Genomic DNA, 23668 nt, shown 5'->3' on the forward strand with positions numbered 1-23668 from the left:
CGTCGCAAGCCTTGGCGGATGGGCTGGTTGACCTCCCCTTCCTCCCACTCTGGCTCCTGCCTCATGCACCTGGCCATGTTCATTGCCCACCCTGACCCGTTTGCTTCTCCACACCCACTGCCGCCTCCTCACCACTTTCCTTCTTCTCCATTCCTCTCTCAGGGTTGGGATGAATGTCCCTTCCTTCAGAAGTCCCTAGTCCTGGCGCCATCCAGGTGAAGCCCTTTGGTTCCCTCCCCCAAGAACCACTCTTCTGCACCCACTCTATCTAGTGAACTCCTATTTATCCCACAAAACCCAGCTCTAATGAGGCCTCTTCTATTCCTCCTTCCCTAGTTGACTCATTTAAGTAACATGTTCCGCTATTTATCTATGTCCTTGGAGAATGAGCTGTCCTCCCAGAAGACCAGACCTGTGACAGTTGCTCACACAACCACATGCCAGGGGTGATTTTCTGCCCCAATGGGTGAAACCAGGGCCCAGAAACCCTACCACTCACAGGAACCTTTTATCTCTCCCCACAGCGGATGATGCCTGTGGCGGGACCCTGCGGGGCCAGAGTGGCATCATCTCCAGCCCCCACTTTCCCGCTGAGTACCATAACAATGCTGACTGCACATGGACCATCCTGGCTGAGCTTGGGGACACCATCGCCCTGGTCTTTATTGACTTCCAGCTAGAGGACGGCTACGACTTCCTGGAGGTCACAGGGACCGAAGGCTCCTCTCTCTGGTGAGTTCCCTGTCAGTCCCCACTCCTTCCCTTGTGGCCTCTGCAGCTGGGGAGGACCAGACTGCCCAAGGTGTCCTTTGCATCCTCTCCCTGCCCCCGCCGGCTTGTTTTGAACCCAAGAGTCTTTGCATCTCATCATAATGAGAAATCACTGCATGATTTTGAAGCGGAGCTGCGTTTTTACAGGGATTTTCATATCTGATTCAGAGTGTGCCCTTGCTAAAGAGTTTAGGATGGAACTCGGTTAAGAAACCTGAATTCAAGCTAAAAATGTTTTGGTCTCATGACACGGGCCCCGGTAGCACTGTGTGGAATCTTGTTGCATTTCTGGATGACACAGGCACCTTCAGGGGACGTTGCTCTTCCAAGCACTGCTGGGGCCTGGAGGCGTGGGCAGTGCGTGTAGGGGGAGTAATGAAGGGACTCACCTCCCTCTTGCCAGCTGTGCCAGCGGGCTACTCTTCTTCGTGAATATCCCAGATGCTCCCAGATGTTGGCAGGCCAGGGAGGAGGGAGGGCATGAGAGGCTAGGGGCTCGGCATCCAAGACACCAAGCTCAGACTGATAGTATGTGCCCAGGCAGGCTGAGGAGGGCTTACGGAACTGGTGTGTGACCAGCCTTACTGTGTTACTGTGTTCAGTTGTGTGATATATACATGCATGACCTTAGAGTCATACTGTGACTCTGCTATCAGGATGAAGCTGCCTGGGGGTATTCGTGGCACATCAGGATCCAGCAGAAAAATTTCCAGATGTAGGGCAGGCTGGGATGGGCATCTTTGTGGATTTTGTGGCAGAGATGGCTCAGGGCATGGCCCAAGGGGCAGAAGGGCATTGCTGTATATTCCAAAAGAAGCAGGAACTAGGGGCTTGAGAACCAGGAGAGGAAAATGTTTCAGGACATAGATAGGGTAGTTATTGGGGTGTTGGTCAGGCAGGAAAAGAGGGAGCTGGAAGGGAAAGGAGGAATGAAAGGCTGTGATTGTATGCTTCCTGCATGCCAGATCTCGTGATGGTGAAAACCGTGCCTGAGCCAGATGCAGTCCTTTGAGGAGTGTGCTCTCTGTTGGGCAAAGAAGTCCACCTTGGAGGTTGTGTGGATTCTATAAATGTACCTCTGAGCAGTGTGGGAGCAAAGACCTGGAGTTTCCCTGAGCTGCCCAGCCTGCAGACCATGGAGCCCCAGGCTCATTTTGTAAATTACTCATTCTTCTCACAGCAAATGGAATCTTTGTGCTCCTTGGGGAAAATATGAAAAGACAGAGAGAAGTGGGGGGCACTGATTAACACCATGATGTGTGCCCCTTGGCCTTTCTCCCCTTCGCTGGCTATTTATACATTTTAATATTATAAAATGGTATCTGAATCTCTCTACTCATGTATTTTTAACTTAGCATGGAATCATGAGAATTTGTCTTGCATCATTACAGAGTCCTCCAAAATAGAATATGATGAAAGTGGCAATTATTGAGCATTTTTACCCGTAGGTGCCAGGCCAGTTCTAAGTCCCTTATAGCTATAATTTCATTGCATGTTCATAAGGTCCCTATAAAGTAAGTTACATAATTTCCCTCCCTTTATAAAAGAGGAAAATAAGGACCAGAGGGGTTCTGCTGCTTGCTTGATGTCACATAGTGCTAGGGTTGTAGCCCAGGTTAACCCCACTTAAAACCTGTCTTCTGGGCCAGCTCTAGCATGCTTTCTAGGATGGTTTCCCATGGCTGTGTAGCTAGCTCGCTACAATGTCTTTCTCCCCCTGATAAGACTGGGACATGGTTTGCTTGTTCTAGCCTCTATACAGATGTAAGGATGGTGTCCTTACCTGCCCCCTCTCTTCCAACCCCAGGCATCTTTGACTCAGTTTTCCATCTGTGGACCTAATGATCTCCTATGGCTTCTGCCCCCAGCTGTGAGTCTACACATCACCTGAACTCGTGACCCGAAACAGAGCTCAAAGAGTCAGTCAGTTCCTTTAAGTCACCCATTGGGGAAGGTATTCCACCGAGGAGATCGCTGGAGAGGTCATTCCCAACTCTTGGCCATAAGATTAAATTTGAATTGATGAGAGGGCTGGTGTTGTAGGTGACAGGCAGGATGTATTTGTTGTTCTAGTTCATATGAGCCTGGCAGTCACAGGTAAAATAAGCCTGGGGCTCTGGATGGGGATGTGGGAAGAAGAAACCTTCTCCCCTGCCCCTCTCCTTCAGGACTTCCCAGATGCTTGCCAAAAGCTGTGCTGCTGGTGTGGGTAGACCACTTTGTGAGCGTAGAGGAGATTCCAGGCTGTGCTCTCGAACTCTGGGGCCTGTTCAAAGAAACAGATGTGAATGACTGGGCATCTGTTTACCTGTGGGGGAGATGAGAGTTTTTGAAAGACATACTTGCCATCCTCTTCCCTAGCAGCAGGTTGCTGTGGATTCAGAGGAGAAGGGTGCATACAATAAGCCTGAGTCAGTTTCCAGTCTTCCCTCCACTGAGTGAGAAAAACATTGGGGTTTGCCTGAGGGGCTCCTCTCGTTGGGATAGTCTGAACTAGTGCAGGAATATGGTCTGCAATCTTCTGTTTCGCCAAGTCAGGCTATTTCAGAAGTGAGCCTGCCACCTCTCAGTGCAGGAGTTCATAAAACAGAGGAAACCAGCGGCCAAGAGTGCGGCAGGTAATAATTACTAGGCGACCTCGCAGTGACATAATGAGGGTTGGGGGAGAAAACTACAGAGAAACAGCAGGGGAGCCCATCCCCAGAGCCCATCAGCATGTGACATCTTGGTGGACTTGGTCTTTCTGGTTTGCACTGGCCTTCTAGAAATCCCCAAGTGCCTGCTATGGAGAAAGCTGTTACTACCGTGAGCCCTGAACTGGGCCATCTCACCATGTTTAGAGAATCCTAGGACTTAGATCCTCTTGCCCTTCATTCATTGTATGGGTGCAGGGGATTGACCATGAGCAAAAGCTGTGCTTGAATAATCCCAATACAGTCTGCCCTACTCCTGACATCCATGTGCTGCCATGGTACCCAGGCATACCTCTCCACATCACTGCCACATATGTGCCACTGAGCCAACACCCAGCCCCTTTCACAGGTGTGTATACATGCACACACACACACCAGATTTTCTTTGGCTGACGGAGGGGGGGCACTCTCTCTGCATGTTCTGCTCTTACTGAGTGGGTGAGTTTGACCTCTGACCCTCAGTGGACCCCACACCTTCCTATCACATTAAATGAAAATGTTCTCAGTGTTGCTATTTTCAAGAGACCATGATATCGTCAAAAGGCTGGGTTTGGGGATGTGAGAAACTCTGTTACTATGTGAGACCTGGGTCTCTGGAGGACTTTGGGTCAGGCTGAGATGAGAAATTACTGCCAGCTGGCTACAGAGACAGCCTCTCCACCAATGAGGTAATCACTGCAGGGAAAGCCAAGGAGAGACCACTAGACTTGCCCCTCCCCCCACTCCTCTGTCTTGTGGCCCATCATCCCAACACAGCTCTTCTAGGGTTAGACCTCGAGTTCCATCCATCAGGCCATCCAGATGAGGAGAGGGCGAGCCTGGGAGTCAGATACACTTGGCCTTAGGTAGCTTTATAATCTCACATAGTAAATGACCCCTTTTGAGTCTCAGTTTACACATTTGAAAATGGGGTTCATGCCATACAGAACATGCATGGAGGCTTGAACAGGTGCACTGCTGCCAGGCTCCTCCCTGGTACAGTACTTCCGGTTTGGAGACCACTCCATATCCATTCTCTGAGGGACAAGGGACAAGATGTGGCATCTCTAGGGACCCAGAGCTTCACAGACTCCGTTCTAGCCCTCAGAGTCCCCTTACATTATCCCCCCTTCCTTGGCTCGCTTTTGTTTGTGTTGTTAGGGACACAAACATTCTAGTCTCCTTTAAAGGCAGTCATTTCAATGTTATGGGGCAGCACTCTCTCTCCCTTTGAAAGACCTCGTTTTAATTATTGGGCATTCAACGCACGAAATTTAAACACACTGCAGCCATTTGATCTCAGTGACTTTTGACTAGGTGTTTCATTGAGGGACCATTAGAAGCAGCCGGAGTCAGAAGGCGCACGATGGATGCCTGTGGGGGTCTGCTTATAATACCTATTTGCTTATTTGTTCATTCACAACTAACAGTTGGTTTCGATTATTTGTATGCTTTGTTACTCCTCCTATTTATTTTCTATAATCTTTTATTGAGACCCTTCTATGAACCAGGCTTTCCTAGATACTGAGGACACAAAGACACAGGCCCGGGGCCTGGGGAGTTATTTATTCAGTCCATGAACATTTTTCTAATAGCCGAGCACTGTACTGGACCCTGCGGCTCACATCTAGCACCAGGAGGAGACTATTATTCAATGGTTCACAATATCATACACTAGGTATTTTTCTAAGGTGTATAAAAGAGGTTCTCCCAGAGGCTGCAAAGAGAAGTGCAATGGCTAAGACTCTTGCAGTTTGAGAACTGAAACCCCATTTCCAACTGACTTAAGCTGAAAAGTAAATGTCTGTCACTGAACAGTCCAGGGCTGGCTTCAGTTACTGCTGGATCAAGGCGAGCAAGCCATGCCCTCTCTCCTCCCACCCCTTCTCTCTCTTGTGGATTCATTTCATCCTCAGGCGGGCTTTCCCCACGAGGAGGCAAAAATGCCTCCTATCAGGTCCCTGCCATCCACCTGTGTTAGCTGTCCTAGTAGGAAGAGGACATAGTGCCTTTCTTTCTTCTTATTGTTTATTTTATTTATTGCAGATTTCATACACGCGTTTAATATGTTTGGATCCAGACCACCCCCATCCCTCCCTCCAGTTCCTCTTCTATCCCCTCCATCTCCATCCCCTCTTCTTTTTTTTTTTCTCTTAATAAATGAAGTCCATTTAGTGTGGCCAGTAAATGCATGAGTGTAGGGCCATCTATCGTGGCAAGCATAGCCTCCCAAGGGCCACATCGCTAAAGAAAAAGGACTTCCCCTCTCCCAGCAGCTATCAGTTGCCAGTGACTCCTCAGCTAGGTGTGGGACTTCCTTACCTACTGCCCGCTCCATGCCAGGGTTTTGTCTGGCTTGATCCCATGCAGGACTTGTCCATACCGTCACAGTCACCATCAGTTCATATGCACAACTCCCCTGCTGTGTCCAGCAAACATTCTTTTACTGTAGTCAACCACTGCCTCTGGCTCCCCTCTTCTGTAGTGACTCTTGAGCTGGAGGCCAGGGGGTGTGATACTGACGTTCCATTTAGGGCTGAGCCCTCCGCGGTCTCTTATTGACCAACTGTGGGTCTCTGTGTCAATCATCATCTACTGCAAGAAGCTTCTCTGATGAGGGTTGAGAGATCTGTGGTTAGAACAATATGTCTTTAGGAGTCAGTTTACTATTATGTCCATTTAGCAGAATAATAGTGGTCAGTTCTTCCCTAGGGCCTGTGACCTAGCTGGCTTCAGGTTCTTGCTCCACTAATGGTGCCAAGACTAAGTTCTCTATTTGCAGAGTGGGCCTTAACTCCAACCAGAAAATGTTTGGTTACTCCCGTAACATTGGTGCCTCTGTTACCAGTGGGCACTTATTTTAACAGGCCAGTCATTCCTATAGCTTGCAGGGTTCACAGCTGGGTAGGACTGGTAATTATCTTTCTTCACCCAGTAGCATGCATAACACCTTCCAGCACTGTGAAAGCTAAGCCAGTAAGGATGAAGCTTCCTGGTCAGTACTAGCTTAAACTCTTCATGTTCTGAGTCAAACATGTGGTGTTTTCAGCAATAGGGTCTTACCATCAAGTTTGGGAGGTGTCCAAGAGAGCAACCAAGAAGAGTGGTGATAGGCTATAATGTTTTGGGAGGTGTCTGTGTGACCCCTGCCTTTCTTGATGGTACCTGCAAAGGCAATACCACAACTGCCCTCAATCACATGTCCACCCCTCAGCACTCTGAAACCAGAGATGTCCTCATTGGCCAGAGCCAGGTCACATGACTGCAGACCTCTCGCTGGGAGTAGAGTAGGGATGAGTCAGTCCAAGGATGTTAACCCTAGGGGATAGAAAGTTGAACATTAAGACTATCTGTCCTTCAAAAAAGTCATCAGACTTCATGACACAGTGGTGACATTGCATCTGAGACTGAGCGATGTGTCCCCAGGGATGGTTTTTATGTTGAGCCAAAGAATGAATAAGATTTTGCCAATAGCTTGGAACAGGAAGGAAGGATCCCCAGTGTTGGGGGCATTGTAAGCCATGTGCAAGGATTGAGGCAGGAGGAGGCTAGTACATGAGACTCTAAATGAACAGTAGAGTGTGGGCTCAGGAGAACCTTGCAAGCCCTGTGTTCACAGAGAGGTTCCACAGTTCCGGGAAGCTGCTGAAAATCTTAAGCACAGGAGCAAGAATACTCTGAATTTTAATGGGGTCAAACTTGAAGACCCAGAAGGCCGCTGTAAAACTTGCTCGCAGGCACTGGGGCTGGAGAAGGACCTGCCTGGACTGCTGCTGCAGCCCTGAGGTAGGGAAGGGAGGGCATTAAAAACATCTCAGATACAGGGCTGAGGTGACAGCTTGATGAGTACTTGCCTAGCATGTAGGGAGCCCTGGGCTCAATCCTTGGTCTCACATAAACTGGGTGTGCACACCTATAACCCCAGAACTCAGGAGGCAGATGTAGGAGGATCATGAAGTTCAAGGTCATCCTCAGACATAGAGTGAATTTGAGGCTAGCCTGGCCACATGAGACCTGAAGGCTCACATGAAGGGTGATGAATGGAGGAGAGGGTTGGGGGGCATCCGTGTCTCTGAGTGAATGACTGTGGGGGCTGAATACTAGACGGAGTACACCGGGAAGAGGCTGGGCTGAGGTGGAGGAGATAGGTCATACCTGCAGGCCGTTCTAGCATACAACAGGCAGTGTAAGGAAGCCAAGTCTTCAGCAAGAATGGAAATAAGGCTGCATGCTGTTCATAGCTCTGAATAACAGAACTCGGGGATAAGACCTGCAAGGGTGGTCAGTGAACTCAGCAGTCATGTCAGCCAAATTTGGTGCCAGATTTCCCTGAAGAGTCAACAGCTCATCTTTATTTTTACCCTCACTGTCACAGGCCACCCCCATCTTTATCACCAGTCTCCTTCCATCACAGCTTTATCTGTCTTCACGTAGTTCTTAGGCCTGTGCCTTGTGTGGCCTTGGGCCTGGCCCTGGGAACATGGTGGTGGAGAAGACAATGGAGGCCTATGCTTCTGTGGAACTTACGATCCCAAAACAATCACGAACAGCAGGCACCCGTGAAATCTCGTAACAGAAATGAGCAGAATGGGAGGAGACTGAATGGGAGAAAAGGGTCAAGGATGACATCACTGAGGGGGAAGGTGGACGCTGAGACCATCCTGATGGGGGGGGGGCGGAGCCTGTGAAACCATCACATGCCCTAGCTCCCTTTGATGCATGACCTGGAATGTGTCTTCTAAGGTTTTTCTCCTCCTTAAATGGCAGAAGCTGGGCAAGATCAAGGTCCCATTCTGGCAGAGATGTCCAGAAAGCGGTGGGAGTGGTACAGGGCTGGGGATGCTGAGCCTGACTCGGGGGATCTGGTGAGCAAGCCGACCAAGAGCAGCCAAGACTAGGACCCTGCTGCTGCCCCGCAGCCATGTGATGCCCCCGCTGCCTCTCCTTCCCTGTTACATCGCACTGCTTTAAGCCACACCAAAAACTGTTCGCTTCTGATGGAGCCCATGAAATTGCATCTGTTGTATCCATCAGGAGCCAGGCCATAAATAACTAGCCTTTTAAAATCTCATCTCATGCATCTCTTGGAGTTGGAAATAACATTACAAGCTCCATAGCCGAGCCATAGGAAAGGATTAGTGCCTTAGCAGGCCGCTGGCATGCACGGGTCTGCCGGGCCAAGGCCCTGACTCCCACGCTCCCTGCTGAAGGGCAGCGTGACTTCCTCTCCTCCCTGCTGCAGGTGAGAACATGCTTTCAGAAAGAGAACAAAAGGCTGACCTGAGAGGAGCAGGGCTCAAGGCTGTGTTGTCTGCCACAGACACGGGGGCTCTGCTGAAGCTTGGGGCTCACAGTCCTGTGTGTGGGAAGTCGAAGTTGGGCAGCTGGCCTGCCCCCCATGGCTCTGACGGCATGCAACAGGTTTGTACTAAGTATTTCATCTGCTCGGAGGCCTGTGCCAGGGCTGTGAAGGGCACAGACAACAAGATGCTGTCCTCGACCTCTCCCAAGGAGCTGCCAGGTGCCTGGCGGCACAGATAAGACAGATGGAAGGAATTGTTCTGGGCCCTTCTTGGGGGGCCCCCACATTCTGGCAAGGCCTGTCTTCCGGAACAGTGTTGATTCATTCGGAATGTCCGATGTCTCCATTTCCTTGTTCAGCCACAAATGTGCACTCCACTCATCCTTGGCTTAGTCTAGCCTATATTCCACCGGACCTCCTCCCCTCTGTGGCTCCTGCAATCTCTTTCCAGGTTCCCAGGACGTCCTCAGCTCTCTCTCTGAATCTAGACTTCATTTAATCTCAGCTTCTCTCCATCCAGTGCCTAGAGTGTGACGCTCACAGATCCACGGAGGCAGCAGGATTCACATAGAAAACTGGCATTTGATAATCTGTTGGAGTGGTCCAACTCCGCAGTCTGGGTCATTTGGGAAGGGAGGGAGTGAAGCTGGTCCAAGGAGGGAGACTTCATGGAAGATGTGATATGACTTCCGGTGTCCAGGTCATTTGCCGCCCAAGCTTCTGTATTTTAAGAAAGAGTCTCACTGTCCTGGAACTGGATCTGTAGGCTATGCTGGCTTCCGGTTCACAAAGCTCTTAAGTTCTGGGATTAAAGGCATGAGCTACCACACCTAGCTTAACCAAGCTTCTTGAAGAGGGGTCTACACTGCGTTCCTAGCCTTTGGTTCCTATCATTCCCCTCATCTACTTCCCCCTTCAAACCTCAGCCTTCCCTGAGCCTCTTCACTCAGATATCATCATCAGGAGACACCAATCCCCTCAATAAAACCCACTGCTGACTCCAAAGGACATTTCAGATGCCATCCTGAAAGATGATCTCTAACACTTAACATTGGGTATCTTATATTGGGTATTTTCTCCTTTCTCTACCTCCAGGCTCCTCTTTCTGGTTTTTGGATGCATTAGTGGGATTTGAATCCAGGGCCTTGCAGATGCTAAGCAAGTGTTCTACCTTGGAACTATATCCCCACTTCCTTTTTTTCTGGCTCCTCCTTGGACCTGTCTAAGCCTTCCTTCCAAGTGTCTCTCCTTTGGTTGCCTTAAGGTTCCATTCCTGCCTTATTGCCTTGTTCAAGGAGCACGTCTTTCCCAGCTGAGCTTACCTGCTATCAAGGCTTCAGACACAATATATTGGTTTTGAAACCCAAAGCTGGATCCCTAGCCCACCTCGCCACTAAGTATCAGACTGTAGAGCCAATAACTTGACGGGTGTGGCCCCAGCCATATGCCACCATTGTCTCTTCCCAAGTTTGTCCCCTCTCTGCTCATCATTGACTGCATAGAGGCCAGACTTGTTTCCTGTGTTAGTTTTTGGCCCTACCTTGTTATCTCAAACCCTGATGACACTCCATCCTCATCTCCCAGCCACTTTCAATTAAGGGCTGAGTTCTCCCTGCACACTTCCAACAATATGTCTTCTGACTCTTGCTGCCACTCTCTCAGTTTGGCCCATCATCTTCTCTACTTTGTGGCTTTTAATAGCCTTTCTCCTGATCTCCCAGCATCTTGGCTCTCTCTAATTCATTCCCCCCACTGCCATCAGAATGGCTTAATTAAAATGCAGCTCTGACATTCTGAGCCCCAGGCAATAGCTCTCAATCATTCTCTGTTGTCTAACAGACAGAATCCAAGGCCTTGATAAGGCACATAAGATCCATTTGGTTCTAACTAGCCCTTGCCTCCCTCGCCAGCCTCGTCTCTTGGCTCCCCCCTAATTTTAAAACCATCAAGCCAGGGCACTCTTCCAGAGGACCCACGCTCAATTCCCAGCACCCACTCACAACCGTTTGTATCTCTAGCCCCAGGGAATCCAGTGCCTTCTTCTGCCCTTCATAGGCACCAGGTCCACTCATGTTGCACAGACATATATGCAGATGAAGCACACCCACACACACAAAATAAACACATTTTAAGAACAAAAAGCCACCGACGCTAAAACTCAGTCATGTAATACCACTAAGGAATATTACTTGCTTGACGAAGTGTCTATAATCCAGAATCATGCAAGTGGGCACCCAGGCTCAAGAGCGCCCTCCCTCACCTAATCTGGTGGCTGCACTATCTGGAGTATGTGACCTTCTCCAGCGGCATGGCAGGGAGAATGAGGTAAGAATCCAACACAGGCTTTTCACTATCCTAACCCAGATATAACACACTTTTCTCCTGGCTCCCTTTTCATTGGTTGGAAATTACCACAGTGTCCATCCTAGCTATGAGGAAGCCAGGAAATGTGGGTGAGCAGATAAAATGCTTGGTGAGGTGACCTCTGCTGTACCCTGTGTCCCCACAGTTGATGTCCTGCTCCTGTCCCAAACCAGCCTCTCCCTGTGTCCCGGTCTCCTCTTCTCCAGACATCCCTGCTAGAGACAACCTTTGCTTTTCTTGTATCCTTTAGTTCCTTATCTCTTGACCACTCTAAATACACCTAACAGCATACAGCCATGTTCTAGTATCTCCCACCTAAAGCCCGAAACCAAAAAGATACCCACAAAATTTCCTGTTTCTCCATCCCACTCAGTTACATACAGTTTCTCAGCTACCACAAGTGCTGGAACCTCTCTCTTTCTTACTTGTGCTCAACATGGTCACTAAAGCAGACCTTACCAAGGCTGCAAGTGACCCCAGGTGGCCAAATCCACTATCACTCATCCACCCTCATGTGATTTGGTTTTCTGGCAGCATATTTGGCATAAGCTAGAGTCTTCAGAAAGGAGGAAACCTCACATGAGAAAATGCCTCCATAAGATCAGGCTGTAGGAAGCCTGTAGGGCACTTTCTTAATTAATGATTCATGGGAGAGGGCTCAGCTCATGGTGGGTGGTGCCATCCCTGGGCTGGTAATCCTGGGGTCTATAATAAAGCAGGCTGAGCAAGCCATGGAAAACAAACCAGTAAGCAGCACCCTTCCATAACCTCTGCATCAGCTCTTGCCTCCAGGTTCCAGCCCTGTTTGAGGTCCTGTCCTGACTTCCTTCAATAATGAACAGCAATATGGAAATTTAAGTAAAATAAACCCTTTCTTTCCATCTTGCTTTTGGGTGATGGCATTTCCTCATAGCAACAGTAACCCTAACTAAGACAGCCTCCTCTTCTTGGCTACCGGGAAACCATGTGTCTGATACCATGGCCATGCCTGGGTATCTCTTCTCCACTGCTCAGCACCTGCCCAGCCTTTTCACTTAGATCTGAGAGGGCCCAAAATCCTCCCTTTCCCCTCATTGCCAGGTGACCTCACAGACCAGTTTTCAATATTGTCTGTATGCCAGCAGCTCTCAGTTAAAATTTCAGCCCTCTGAGCTCCATGTATATTAAAAGGAATCTTAAAATGAACACATCCAAAGTAGATGTCTTTTTTTAGTGTGGTGAAATATGTATTACATGAAATTTGCCATTTTTCCCCTAAATATACAATTTGATGGCATTAAGGATGCTGGATAACAACCCTGTCCATCATTGCCCACCCTCCCATCCACCTGCAGCTGAACTATATAGCCATTAAATGACAGCCTCCAGCCTGTGGTGACCACCCTTCTGTCTGTCCCTCTGAGTCTGACTCCTCTGAGAATCTCATGTAATCAGATCGTACACATGCTCTTTTGTGTTTAGAATAATGTTTTCTGGGTTCACCAGAGTCAGAATTTCATTTCTTTTCAGGCTTATATTCCATTGTGAGCTTGAGTCTCCTTTGGTTTACCTGTTCTTTCTCTGGTTGTGATGGTTTCTTTTCGATTTGGACTTCTCCTCCCCTTCCTGCTGTAAAAGTCCCTCTCCCTCCCTTCCCGATGGCTTCCCACCTCAGCCCGTCTCCAAGGATAAACTGCTGTTGCCCACTCTGTGCCATCAGTGTCTTTGGGTGACTCAGTGACCCGATTCTACCCATCCCAGAATGCATCCTCCGGGAAGCAAGGCACATGTTCTCGTTGTCAGTCAGGTTGAATCTTGGCTTCATGTCTCATCCCACAGCAAGGTTCTACCTTGCCTAGACTACCCCTCCGACTTCACTGTCTCTCCGTCCTCACCACAGCCCAGCTACAACCTGCCTTCCTCCTTCCCCGGATGTGCTGGCAGGACCTGTCTCTATCCCTTCTTAAAGTCCTCTTTCTTCAAGGCATGCGCTCTTTCTCTCTCTCTCTCTCTCTCTCTCTCTCTCTCTCTCTCTCTCTCTCTCTCTCTCAATATCACACACTCATGTAAATAACCTGTAGGTTTTGAAACATTAAGTTCACTTTAAATATCTCCTCCCCAGGAAATCTTTCAATTCCATAAAGTCTCAAGCAGACCCTAGCTGTTTATCATAGTATCTTATAGTATCTTGCTTTATTTCAGGCCTTTGTCGATACCTGGTATTTTCTTACTTAATGATATATCTGCATTTTTTCATGCCTTTTCTGTCCTCTCCACCCCCATCCCAATTGCCTGCAGAATGAAGAAGAAAAGGGGGGGGAAGCCCAGGTCCTGGTTTTGCGCTTAGTAGGACTCTAGCGTGGTTTGCCCGAGGACCATGCCCGGCTGATCTCAGCGTCCTGCGGCTAATTGCAAAGGTTAACATGGAGCCTCTCCAACCAAGTATTTTAAGTAATCACCTTCCTGGGGGACATTTGCAAATTAGCACTGACTCTTGCTGATTACTCCTCCTAAACTCTGTCTGATTAATAATTAATCAGCAAACCGCTTGTCCAGGGAAAGCTGATCAGCGCCAAGGAAAGATCTTAAATCATGCAAGTCATCGGCCAGTCCTAAGAACACAGAAACAGCCCAGCGGTGGGCAGGACTGGAGAGGACTGACGGCCGCGTGAGCCATGGATGGTCTCTGGGTTGTTTGTTTTCCGTTTTTGCCCCCCCCCCTTTCCTCTCACCACCTTTTGACCAAGAAATCAGTTAGGCTCCTACTTAGAGCCCGAGAGAGACTTTCTCTGGCACAGAAATAGAAATGTGTTAAATATCACTTTCTTTTTTATCCTTTCCATTCAAAAGAGTTTTGGTCTGAGAGGCAGAGGTTAAAATTAGCCAGTTTGCTAAGCAAATGGCTGTCTGGTGCCTCGTGCCATTGTCTGAAGCCCCATCAGTTTCAGCTCTTCACTGGAGCCCCCGGACCAGCACACCTAGCTAGCAGTAAGTAAGATGCTTAATGGGTACAGCTCGCTGCTACACCCCAGGCTTGGGGAGGAATCAATTTACCAGCCACCTGTCCCACCAGGATTTCCCTCAAGTGCCCTTTGCCTCCTGCCTACAAACCCCAGGGTGACAGGAGGAAAGGCAATCAGAGAAGGATGAACACTTCCATTGTCAACCGTGAACTTGGTGACCGCTGGGGGCCCCTTTTAAGTCGCGGGCATTACCTCCTGTCTCAAAAGCCAGGCCTGTGTAGAGCTTCCTTTTCTGTTTCCTCCGTGGGTCACAGAGCTATGGATGAGGTAGGATGCAGAGAAAGCAGAGAGGTGTGTCCATGTTGGACTACTGGGCCAAAGAGAAGGGAAGGGGCAGGAAGGAAGGCCAGACTGAGTGAGGGGCATGAAGCCTTGATTGCCGTGAGAAGCATTCATGGAAAAGATGACAGCCCTCACCAACTGTGCTAGAATGCTCTGGGGGGTGAGACTGTGGGTCTCACTGTGCACTGCCGTGGAGGTCCCGGGCTCAGCCCAGGGAAGCTCTGGGGAAAGACATGATGAGGAACGTCAAGGAGTATGAAGCAGGAGGTGAGCCCTCTCAGGAACTCATTGTCTCCTGACTGGGGACAGGCAGGATACAGAGAGAAGAGGTGGACAGATGCTGCAGCTTCTGGGGACCCCAAATCGTCTTCTAAAGACCCCCCTTGATCATACTCCTGCTTTCCAAACTATCTCCTAGAACTGACTCTACTTCTCAAATTCCCTCCAGTAATTTCCTGCTTAGAAAACTGGCTGATGTTTCAGAACACAGACTCCTGTCCCTACGCTCCTCCCCAGACTTCACAATCATAAACTTCTCAGACTAGCCCTTGGGGGTGGTATTTTTTAAACTGTTTTTTTAAAGTCTGTGTCTGTCTATGTGTGAGATTGTGCATGTGGGTGCAGTGCCCTCAGAGGCCAGAAGAGGGCCTTGGATTACATAGAGTTACATAAGGTGACTGTGAGCTGCCTATGGGTGCTGGGAGCTGAACTTGGATCCTCTGCAAGAGCCAATGCACACACTTAACCATTCAGATGTTTCTCCAGCCCCAGGGTGCAGGTGTTTTGTTTTGTTTTTTAAACACTCTCATAGGAGTTCTGAGGCTGATGAAAGTTTGAGAGCCCCTAAGCCTATGAGGAGCTCCCGCAGAGCAATAAAGAACATGGTGGGTTTGGCCATTAAGAAGTAGTAAGTCTTCACGTGAATGGATTCATTACTGAACTTCTCAGCATATGCTTGACATACGTGTTGAGCTGTGATCTGTTCATGAGTTCGAGCCAGCATGTCGATGACCCAAAATGGAGCACACTGACTCCTGGTGGACTCTCTTCACGCACTTCATAAATTGATTTGCCTTCCAGTTCCATGCTGGTTTGGGGGATAGCAGAAGAAGGTCTCTGCTCTGGAAGGGACTGCTGAAGTCGACTTCACCCCTTGTCTGCTTTGTGTAGACCTTGGCAAAGGATGTCTTTCTTCCCCGGGGTCCTTGAGGTTGAAAGCACCTCTCTCTGCCCTCCCTTCCCCACACTGGCATGGGCAACTTCACTTTTTCATCCATCCCCCTCTCAACACTAACTCTTTAGGGCACAGACTTGGCCCACCATCAGGGAGCCCTCAGGACCCAGCGTAAGTCCCCGCGCCAACAGGTAGAAAGGTTGGCAAGCAGCCTGTGGTCTTAAGCATCTCCATGACCTCCTTGCAGGCTCTTTCTCTCACCACCAAATGGGAAAACATGTGGCACCAGGCTCCCCAGGCCTAATCTCAGAGCCCTTTGGCAGTGGGAATACCCTCAAGATAAATGAGCACCGTATAAATAAACCCTGTGATTAACTATAGCCTGCATGCTGCTCATCAGTGGCCACTCATTCATTTATATAGTAGCTGCCTTCTGTCCTCTGAGTTACTTTTTCCCAGCTTCCACCCTTCCATCTGGGAAACCAACTTTTCTTCTCTCTTTCTCGTGTGCGTATGTGTGTGTTTCCATATTTCTGTACTTTATCTGTGTGTATGGCCTTCCTCTATTTGGAGGATTCTGCATGTGAGATCATCAGTATACATCCTTCTGTGACTGGCCGACACCACAGGGAACAAGGGCCACGGCTAACTCTGTGAGATGGTGGGAAGGCCAGTTGGCTCCACCATAGCAACCACATGCATAACACTGTACACATGCATATCTTAGATCATCATCTAAGATATCTTAAATACACTTAAAATTTATTTTTGAAGTTAAAAACACAGACAAGTGTCTACTGGTCCCCTCTGACTGAATTGGGGCTGTTATATTTATTGAATGCTGCCCTTGTCTCGTCCCTGTGAGCTTTCCCTGCCATTTTTGAGTTAGGCATCGGCATGGCCATCTTACAGATAAAGAAAACTAACCTTAGAGATTCAGCCACCTTCTCACACACTCTCCTGAGCATCTGGGCTTCCTGGGTTTCCCATCCGGCTTCTTGGGCAGATCCCACACCAGCTGGTCCAGGGGCCTCCCTTCCCCTCAGAGCAGGCCCAGTGGTGGTGTCTCTCTGGCCTCTCCCAGCCTCTGCCCTCCTCCTGCCTCAGCACCCCTGCGAGAGCTGTGACAAGAGCGACCAGATGTGAGACACCGGGCTAAGTGTCCGTGTGCATTACTCTCTAACCTTCGGAAACTCTCCCCGAAGAGTAACCTACCATTCTCCATCGAGGGGACAGTCTGAGGTGCCAAGAGCGAAAGACAGGGGCTTAAGTGTCTGTGCACACAGCTGATTAGTGTCTAAGCTGGGCGGGAGTTGAGCCCCATCTCTGGTCTCCCAACCAGGATCCAGAGCCCCCACCTCTGTCCTCTCCTCCTCTGTCCTCAGACGCACTTTTCTATCTTGACCCCAAGGAGGGCAGCTTGGAGGAGCATGGCCTTCCCGTGGATTTCAGGACCAAGTGTGCTGCCAGCAATTGGGGCGTCCTCAGTGAGCCTGTCCTCTGGGGCCCTTGTGTAGCCTTACAAGAACTCATTTGGCACAGTGGGCCTTGGGCAGGCCCAGCTCTGCCTCCTGTCTGTCCTTCCTCAGACCTTGCATCGCAATAGGACAGGGACTGGCCTCTCTCCCGCCCGCCGCCCGCCCGCACACGCCTCCCCCATTCCCTGCCTCCCAGCATGAGCTCCAGGTTCAAGGTGCTGCTAGTCTCTGCCCCGGGGTTGCTGAGTCAGAGGTGCATCCGGAAGCTGGCGCAAGGCAGAAGCCACAGCAGGAGGAGGGGATGTCCCTCCTCCTGCTCTCCCAGAGTCATCCGGCACTGTCCGAAAGGACTGCAGGGAGAAAGTCAAGGGTGACGGCCACGGCCGTGACTCTGAGTGAGCCCCACTAGATCCCGAACACCTTCTACCCCAGTTTCATAGAGCAGGTGGCAGGTGGCAGGCCTTTCTCCCATATTGCTGGAATTTGAGACTTAGTACTGCAAAATGTCCACAAGTTTGCATGTGAGCACATCGCTGCAGATCCGCCCCCTCCCGAGCAAGACTTCTGCCCCCTAGGGTGATATTTCTGGGAACCAGGATTGTGTGAAGAAGAAAGTGGGAGCCACGTTTGTGGAGCACCTACTGTGGGAGCCATATTCATGACACCTACTGTGGGAGCCATGTTTGTGGAGCACCTACTGTGGGAGCCATGTTTGTGGAGCACCTACTGTGTGTCAGGCACCTGCCCTTCTTGTTTCCTTTGCATATTTAAGCAACTGTGTGGAACAGATTCCTCGAGGTCACGCACTCAAGGTCACAGAGCTTCTGGAGTACAGTCTGAACCTTGCTTTGCCCTCAGCCTCTTTCTCTTTCTGCCCCCCGGATCTTAGAGGTCTGTGGCTGTTCAGAGACATCATCCGTAGTCCCACAGACCCTTTGCCTCTGTGCCAGGGTGCCTGCTTGGGCTGTGGCCGATGGAGGCCCCTGTAGCCAGCGTGGGACAGCTGGGGACAGCTGCTGCCAGCCTTCCTGCTCAGGAGAGCCCTGTCACTGTAGACAAATGGTCGGTGTCATTTAGCCACATCATTCTCATTGCTGGTCTGAGGCCTTAGTTGTCCAGATAACCCATTTCATTTCATGTCATCTTGGTGGTGCCACCAGGGCCCTCAGACAGCGACAGCCGAGCCTTTGACCCAGCCAAGAAGAGTCGCAGACAGGCCTGCTTCCTGACTCCAGCTTGCAGCCCAATCGACTCACAATTATTAGATTGTCAAGCTCTATCAAGTGACACTGTTCACAGGAGGGCAAGTGTCCCTAGGCCTCACTCTGAACGGAGGTGACATCCCAGACACTGATGTGCCATCTGCCCTTTTACCAGTGATTCCTGCGCAATTGCCAATCTTTTTCAACCCCTGCCCAACAGTGGGCTCCCTAGCTCCCAAAAAAAGAACCCCCCCAGCCCCTCTGCTTGTAATTATCCACGCCCAGCTCCTTCCCCAGCTCCACCTCCCCCTGGTGCCTTTGCAAATAATTACCTTCACAAGAAAGTAGACAAGTCTCCAGTGACTCCTGGCCTGGCTGGAAAAGATTCATTATTCTGTATCTAGAAATAACCAGCCCCGTCAGCAAGGGGGCCGAGATAACACCAGTGTAAAACCTCGCCATTCAGGGGAATTAATTAGGAGTCCTTATTAAACATCCAATTAGGCAAAAGGGCATTTTTATCTGTGATAGTCAGCTGCTCTTATTTTTCTTAAGCCATAACTCCAAGTTTTGGGGTGTTTTTTGAGAAAAGCGTGGCTTGCATGTTTCTGTGGAGCGATTCACTCTTCCAGTGTCAACTATGTCTTCATCAGCATGTGAAAATAGATTTTTGCCATTCGGTTCGCAGTGCTTTGTCTCTTTGGAGTGTCATAACGACTCCACCATATCCCTTCAGTGGGAGCTGCCGCCTGCATGGCAGATTTGGGGAGTGGGACGCTTGCTTAGAATAGCCATAGGCCATCGCTGTTTCTCAGCATCCATATTCTGTGAGCCAGCCTGAATGATGTTGACTGTCTGTGTGACCCTGGACAAGGTGCTTCACCTCTCTGAACCTCAGCTTATTCTTCTCTAAGTCTCCCACCCAGGGCCGGGGTGAGGATGATGAATGAGTGGATGTGAGACTGGGGAGATGGCTCAGAGGGATCAGAGCACTTGTTGAACAAGCGTGAAGACCCAAACACAAATTCTCAGCAACCACCTAAAAGCCAGGAATGGCTGTGCACATTGCATGCAACCCCAGCACTGGGGGCAGAGACTGAGACAGGAAGATCCCCAGAACTCAGTGGTCAGCTAGTCTAGCCAAACCAGCAAGAGCTTCCCGTCCAGTGAGACCTTGTCTCAATGCAGTAAGCTGAATGCTGGAAGAAGATTCCCACCATCTTCTTCTCCATCCTCCATGCATGCATATACTCACAAGGACCTGTACACTCAAATGCATGCAACACACACACACACACACACACACACACACACATACACACATACACACACACACACACACACACACACACACGAACACACACGAACACACACGAACACACACGAATAAATGTACACTGTAAGGAAGTAGCTGTTGGATGGGAATGTGGTTCCTTGGTGGAGTTCTTGCCTAGCAGGTGCAAGACCCTAGATTCAATCCTCAGCCCAACAGATAAAAATAAAAAACTTTGGCTTAGAGTCAAAGGCCCTTTATCAAGGTCACCTTATACCAACATTTACAGGACATGTGACCTCAGGAGAGCTGACTTCTAAGTCTTGGTGTCCTTGTTCCACACTGGGAGGGTGAAATGGGATGGCATATGAAAGCAGCTTTTCCAAGGAGAGTGTCTTAGTGACTTCCCTGTTGCTGTGACAGAACACCATGACCAAGGCAACTTAGAGGAGAAAGGGTTTATTTGGGCTTACAGTTCCAGTGGGTCAGAGTCCATGATGGCAGAGTGGAGACACGGTGGCAGGGGCAGGAAGCCGGGGGTTTCCGTGAAGTCGTATTCCCACCCAACAGCCATTTTCTTACATCTTTAACAGCAAGCACAAAGCAGGAGTGATGAGAGTCTTTGAACTCTCAAAGCCCGCCTCTAGTGGTACACCTCCCCCAACAAGGCCACATTCCCTAAGCTCCCCCAAACAGAGCCATCAGCTGGGGATAAGTATTCAAATGCCAGAGACTATGGGGGGCATCTCATTTAAGCCGCCACAGAGGGCATGATATATGCGTTTGTTAAACTTGAATCAGTTTGTTTTGTCTCCTTCAAATAAGTTCGGGGGGAGGGGTGCCTGGAAAGAGCCTTTCCTGCTCCCCAATCAAAAAAATTGGCTCATACTGGGTGGCATCTAGGTGACCAGAGGCTGGTACCCCTGTTCTATGTCATCCATTGATTTCCAAAGGAAGTGAACTATCAGGTAGGAGAGGGGTGGCTTCTTGGCCTCAGCCCATGAGCCTCCAGCCCAAGGTTCTTCGGGCCTTGGACATGGGACACACACACATCTACCTACTGTAGACTTGTAATCATGTCACTAAGGAGACCAGACACAACCCATTTATTTCAGGGAAGAGAAGATCTAGAGAAATACCAGAAGCTGGGCCTTCCAGAAAGTTCTGTTGAAAGGGTATTGTTCTACATTCCACAGATAAGGAAAAGGAGTCCTACTATCACCCAGCAAGCATGTGGCAGAGCCAGGCACCTGTGCTCTCCAAGTCAGAGTCCCCCTCAGATTTCTACCATATAATACCTTCCCCCTCACCCTGTCCCTAGACCAGCATTTGTCAGACTTTGCAAGACAGGGTCAAGGCAGGTGCTCCTGTTCAACCAGGTCTGTATCCATATGAAGCCTGCTCTATCCCATGCCTCTTTCCTATCTGCATGTCTCTGCTGCCTGTTGCTTGTGCCTCAGTTTACCACACAGAAGAATCACTTCAGTTCCCAGGTCATTTTCTCAGTATTGTTTTGGCTTCTCTGTATGCTCTTTCAGAGGCTCTGTGGCCCGTGCCTCTCCCCTACTGCCTCTCTGTCCATTCTTCTGCCTCCTCTCTCCTCTCCTCTCCTCTCTCCTTTTCCTTAGATCCTTCTCACTCTCTCCCCACCTCCTCACTGCAGCCACACCAGTCCTGTAGCTGCTTCTTGCATGACACACGTGCTTTTCCTACCCCAGGGCCTTTGCACTTACCATTTCCTCCATTAGGATCATTCTTGCCCTCCATATCCACAGATCTCAGGCCCTGACCTCTTTCAGCTGCCACCTCTAAGCTCATATTCTCAGTATCGCCTTCTAGGAACACCTATTTAAGATGGCAAGTGCCTCTTACCATTCACAGAGTGTCTGAGTGTTCTCAGCTGACTCCACACCCCAAAGGGTGCCTAGCCCCAGAAGCTCTGTCCCTTGAGAGCCATCACCCTTATTCTCCAGAAGAGGAAACTGGCAAACAAGGATTGACTGGGGCAGGGTGATCGTACAGCAACTGGGAACACAGCAGACTCACTTTAAAGCAGACTCTGAGATGCAACCCTGTGCAGGACTCAGCCCTGCACCAGAGAGACCAACTGTCCTGCTACAAGGATGTGCTTCTGGAAGTGAAGGCAGGCTGGGCTGTGAACCAAGAGCGAGCTCCTCTCCACCTCCCTCCCCCACCCCCTCACCCCCTGCCAATTCCCCCATCAAATAATTCCTGATAATGAAGTTAGGATGAGTCATTGGTTTTCTGATGAGCATGAATTCATCATCAAAATCTACATATTTCAATCCCCTGATATGTGCTCAGATTCCTAACCTGATTAATATGTAAAGTGCTTCATCCCAGGACTTACCCAGAGTGAACTCAGCCTAGTTCTCAGGACCAGCATGGCTCCTGGCCTCTGGGGACCTGGCATGTGTAGGAGATGCCAGGGTGTCATGTTGGGAGGGGCCACAGGAGCTCATCACCCACTGGGTCAAGGTACTAAGGGATCCAGCTGAGAGAGGAAATCAGACCCCTGGATACCCCAGCACTGGGGCTTCAGACACCCCTGCTTGGTACCCCAGAAGGACATGGCTGCGTGGTTCCACACACAGCACCCGAAACGGATGCAGCCTTACATCCTGTCTCTACAAACCTCAATGAGATACAGCTCCTTTCGATGTAGAAGGACACCCAGTAGGGTTACCTGTCTGCCGCCACCACCAGGCCAGATCTTTGCACTGTCTCGGCATGGCCCCTGCAGAGAAAACCAAAGCTTGGCAAGAGGCCCTTTAGCCTCCCTCCACAGCCCCAGCCCTGGCTCTGCCCTCATTGGCACCAACCAGTGTCTTGCCATACCCAAGATTTCCTCAATTTAAGATGTAGCTCCAAACCTTTGTCATCTCGTCCAAGAGACAGTCCATCTCTCCACCTGAGATCTTGCTGTTGGCCTAGACTGGACCAGTCCATACCTCCTTGAACTCTGATTACTGCCCCAAGACAGAGAAAGCCCCTGCCTTTCCAATCACATACAGGTTAATGCTATGACTGCTACATGTATGCATGCACACATACCTACACAGAAGCTCATGCCATGGCTACCACACATGTGCACACACAGGAGCTCATGCTATGGCTACCATATACACAGTGTATGTAACACACACACACACACACACACACACACACACACACACACACACACACACACACACACGCATGCTCTGGCTGCCAACATCACTAGAGGCTATTTCTCATTCCAGAATAAGACCTGAGTTCTATGTTTTGACTAGAGTTTAACCTCTCAGATCTTCTCATTTCCTGAGCTTTACACAGCACTTGGGGAGTGATCTGTATGCTCATTAGGGAGGCTATGGATTTCGTTTTTGGTTTTGGCTCTCAGCAGAAGGTCCTGCGGCACAGTGTAGGTAGCATTCCATCCAAGTGCTGGTGTTGAGAGATGTTTGGGGACCATGGCGGCAGCTCATATCCATAACACATACACCCCAAAACATCTTGGATTGGGGATCCTGCAGAAGATAAGGGTGTCATTTCCCAAGGAGACACCCGCAGAGGAAGGCAATCTCAAATAAACAGAGGGTCCCAGAAGAGGGCCCTTCCTTGACACATAATGCCAGTGCCCTTACCCATCTGGCACCAGGGCATCATCCTGGCTTGCATATCCTCCAAACAGTCCTGAGATGAGAGTTCAAATGCAAGAAGTTTTTTTTTGTGAGGGGAAGTCACACTGGCGCAGTGACAGGGCATGATCCAGAGGAGGAAAAGTTGACATTAAAGCAGGACATTCCTGTTAGGGGACAGAGTCCCACAGGGAAACTCTAGCAAGCCTACAACAAGATCTAGAATCATGCCATCCAGGGACTGCAGAATCTAGTTTCTTAGGCACCAGTTCCTGGGAGCCATAGAATGAACTGCTACTACTCAGGGCTTATTAATTCCCACCCCTCCCAATCTGCTTCTGTGCATGGGCGAAGTGGCTGGGATTGTGGCACCAGGATGCAGATGCTGGCAGCTGGCAGTGAGCTGGCCCCTCTGAGAAGTCACAGATGCCAAGCAGGTTGCTAACAATAGAGAGCTGCATGGAAGTGGTCTGCCAGCCCAGCCTGCCTTGAGGCAAAGCCACTGTG

General features: G+C 49.8%; 1 protein-coding gene across 1 annotated transcript in view; it reads left to right on the forward strand.

Annotated features, from left to right (window-relative positions):
- Positions 1-23668, forward strand: part of Csmd2 (CUB and Sushi multiple domains 2) — a 568711-nt gene that overhangs the window by 223038 nt on the left and 322005 nt on the right. Inside the window, 5 exon segments of the mRNA XM_037203342.1 lie at positions 525-732; positions 1175-1299; positions 8686-8964; positions 16953-17054; positions 17371-17440. Coding sequence (XP_037059237.1) covers positions 525-732; positions 1175-1299; positions 8686-8964; positions 16953-17054; positions 17371-17440 — 784 coding nt within the window.

The sequence above is a fragment of the Peromyscus leucopus genome, chromosome 2, assembly GCF_004664715.2.
Source record: "Peromyscus leucopus breed LL Stock chromosome 2, UCI_PerLeu_2.1, whole genome shotgun sequence".
Classification (NCBI taxonomy): Eukaryota; Metazoa; Chordata; class Mammalia; order Rodentia; family Cricetidae; genus Peromyscus; species Peromyscus leucopus.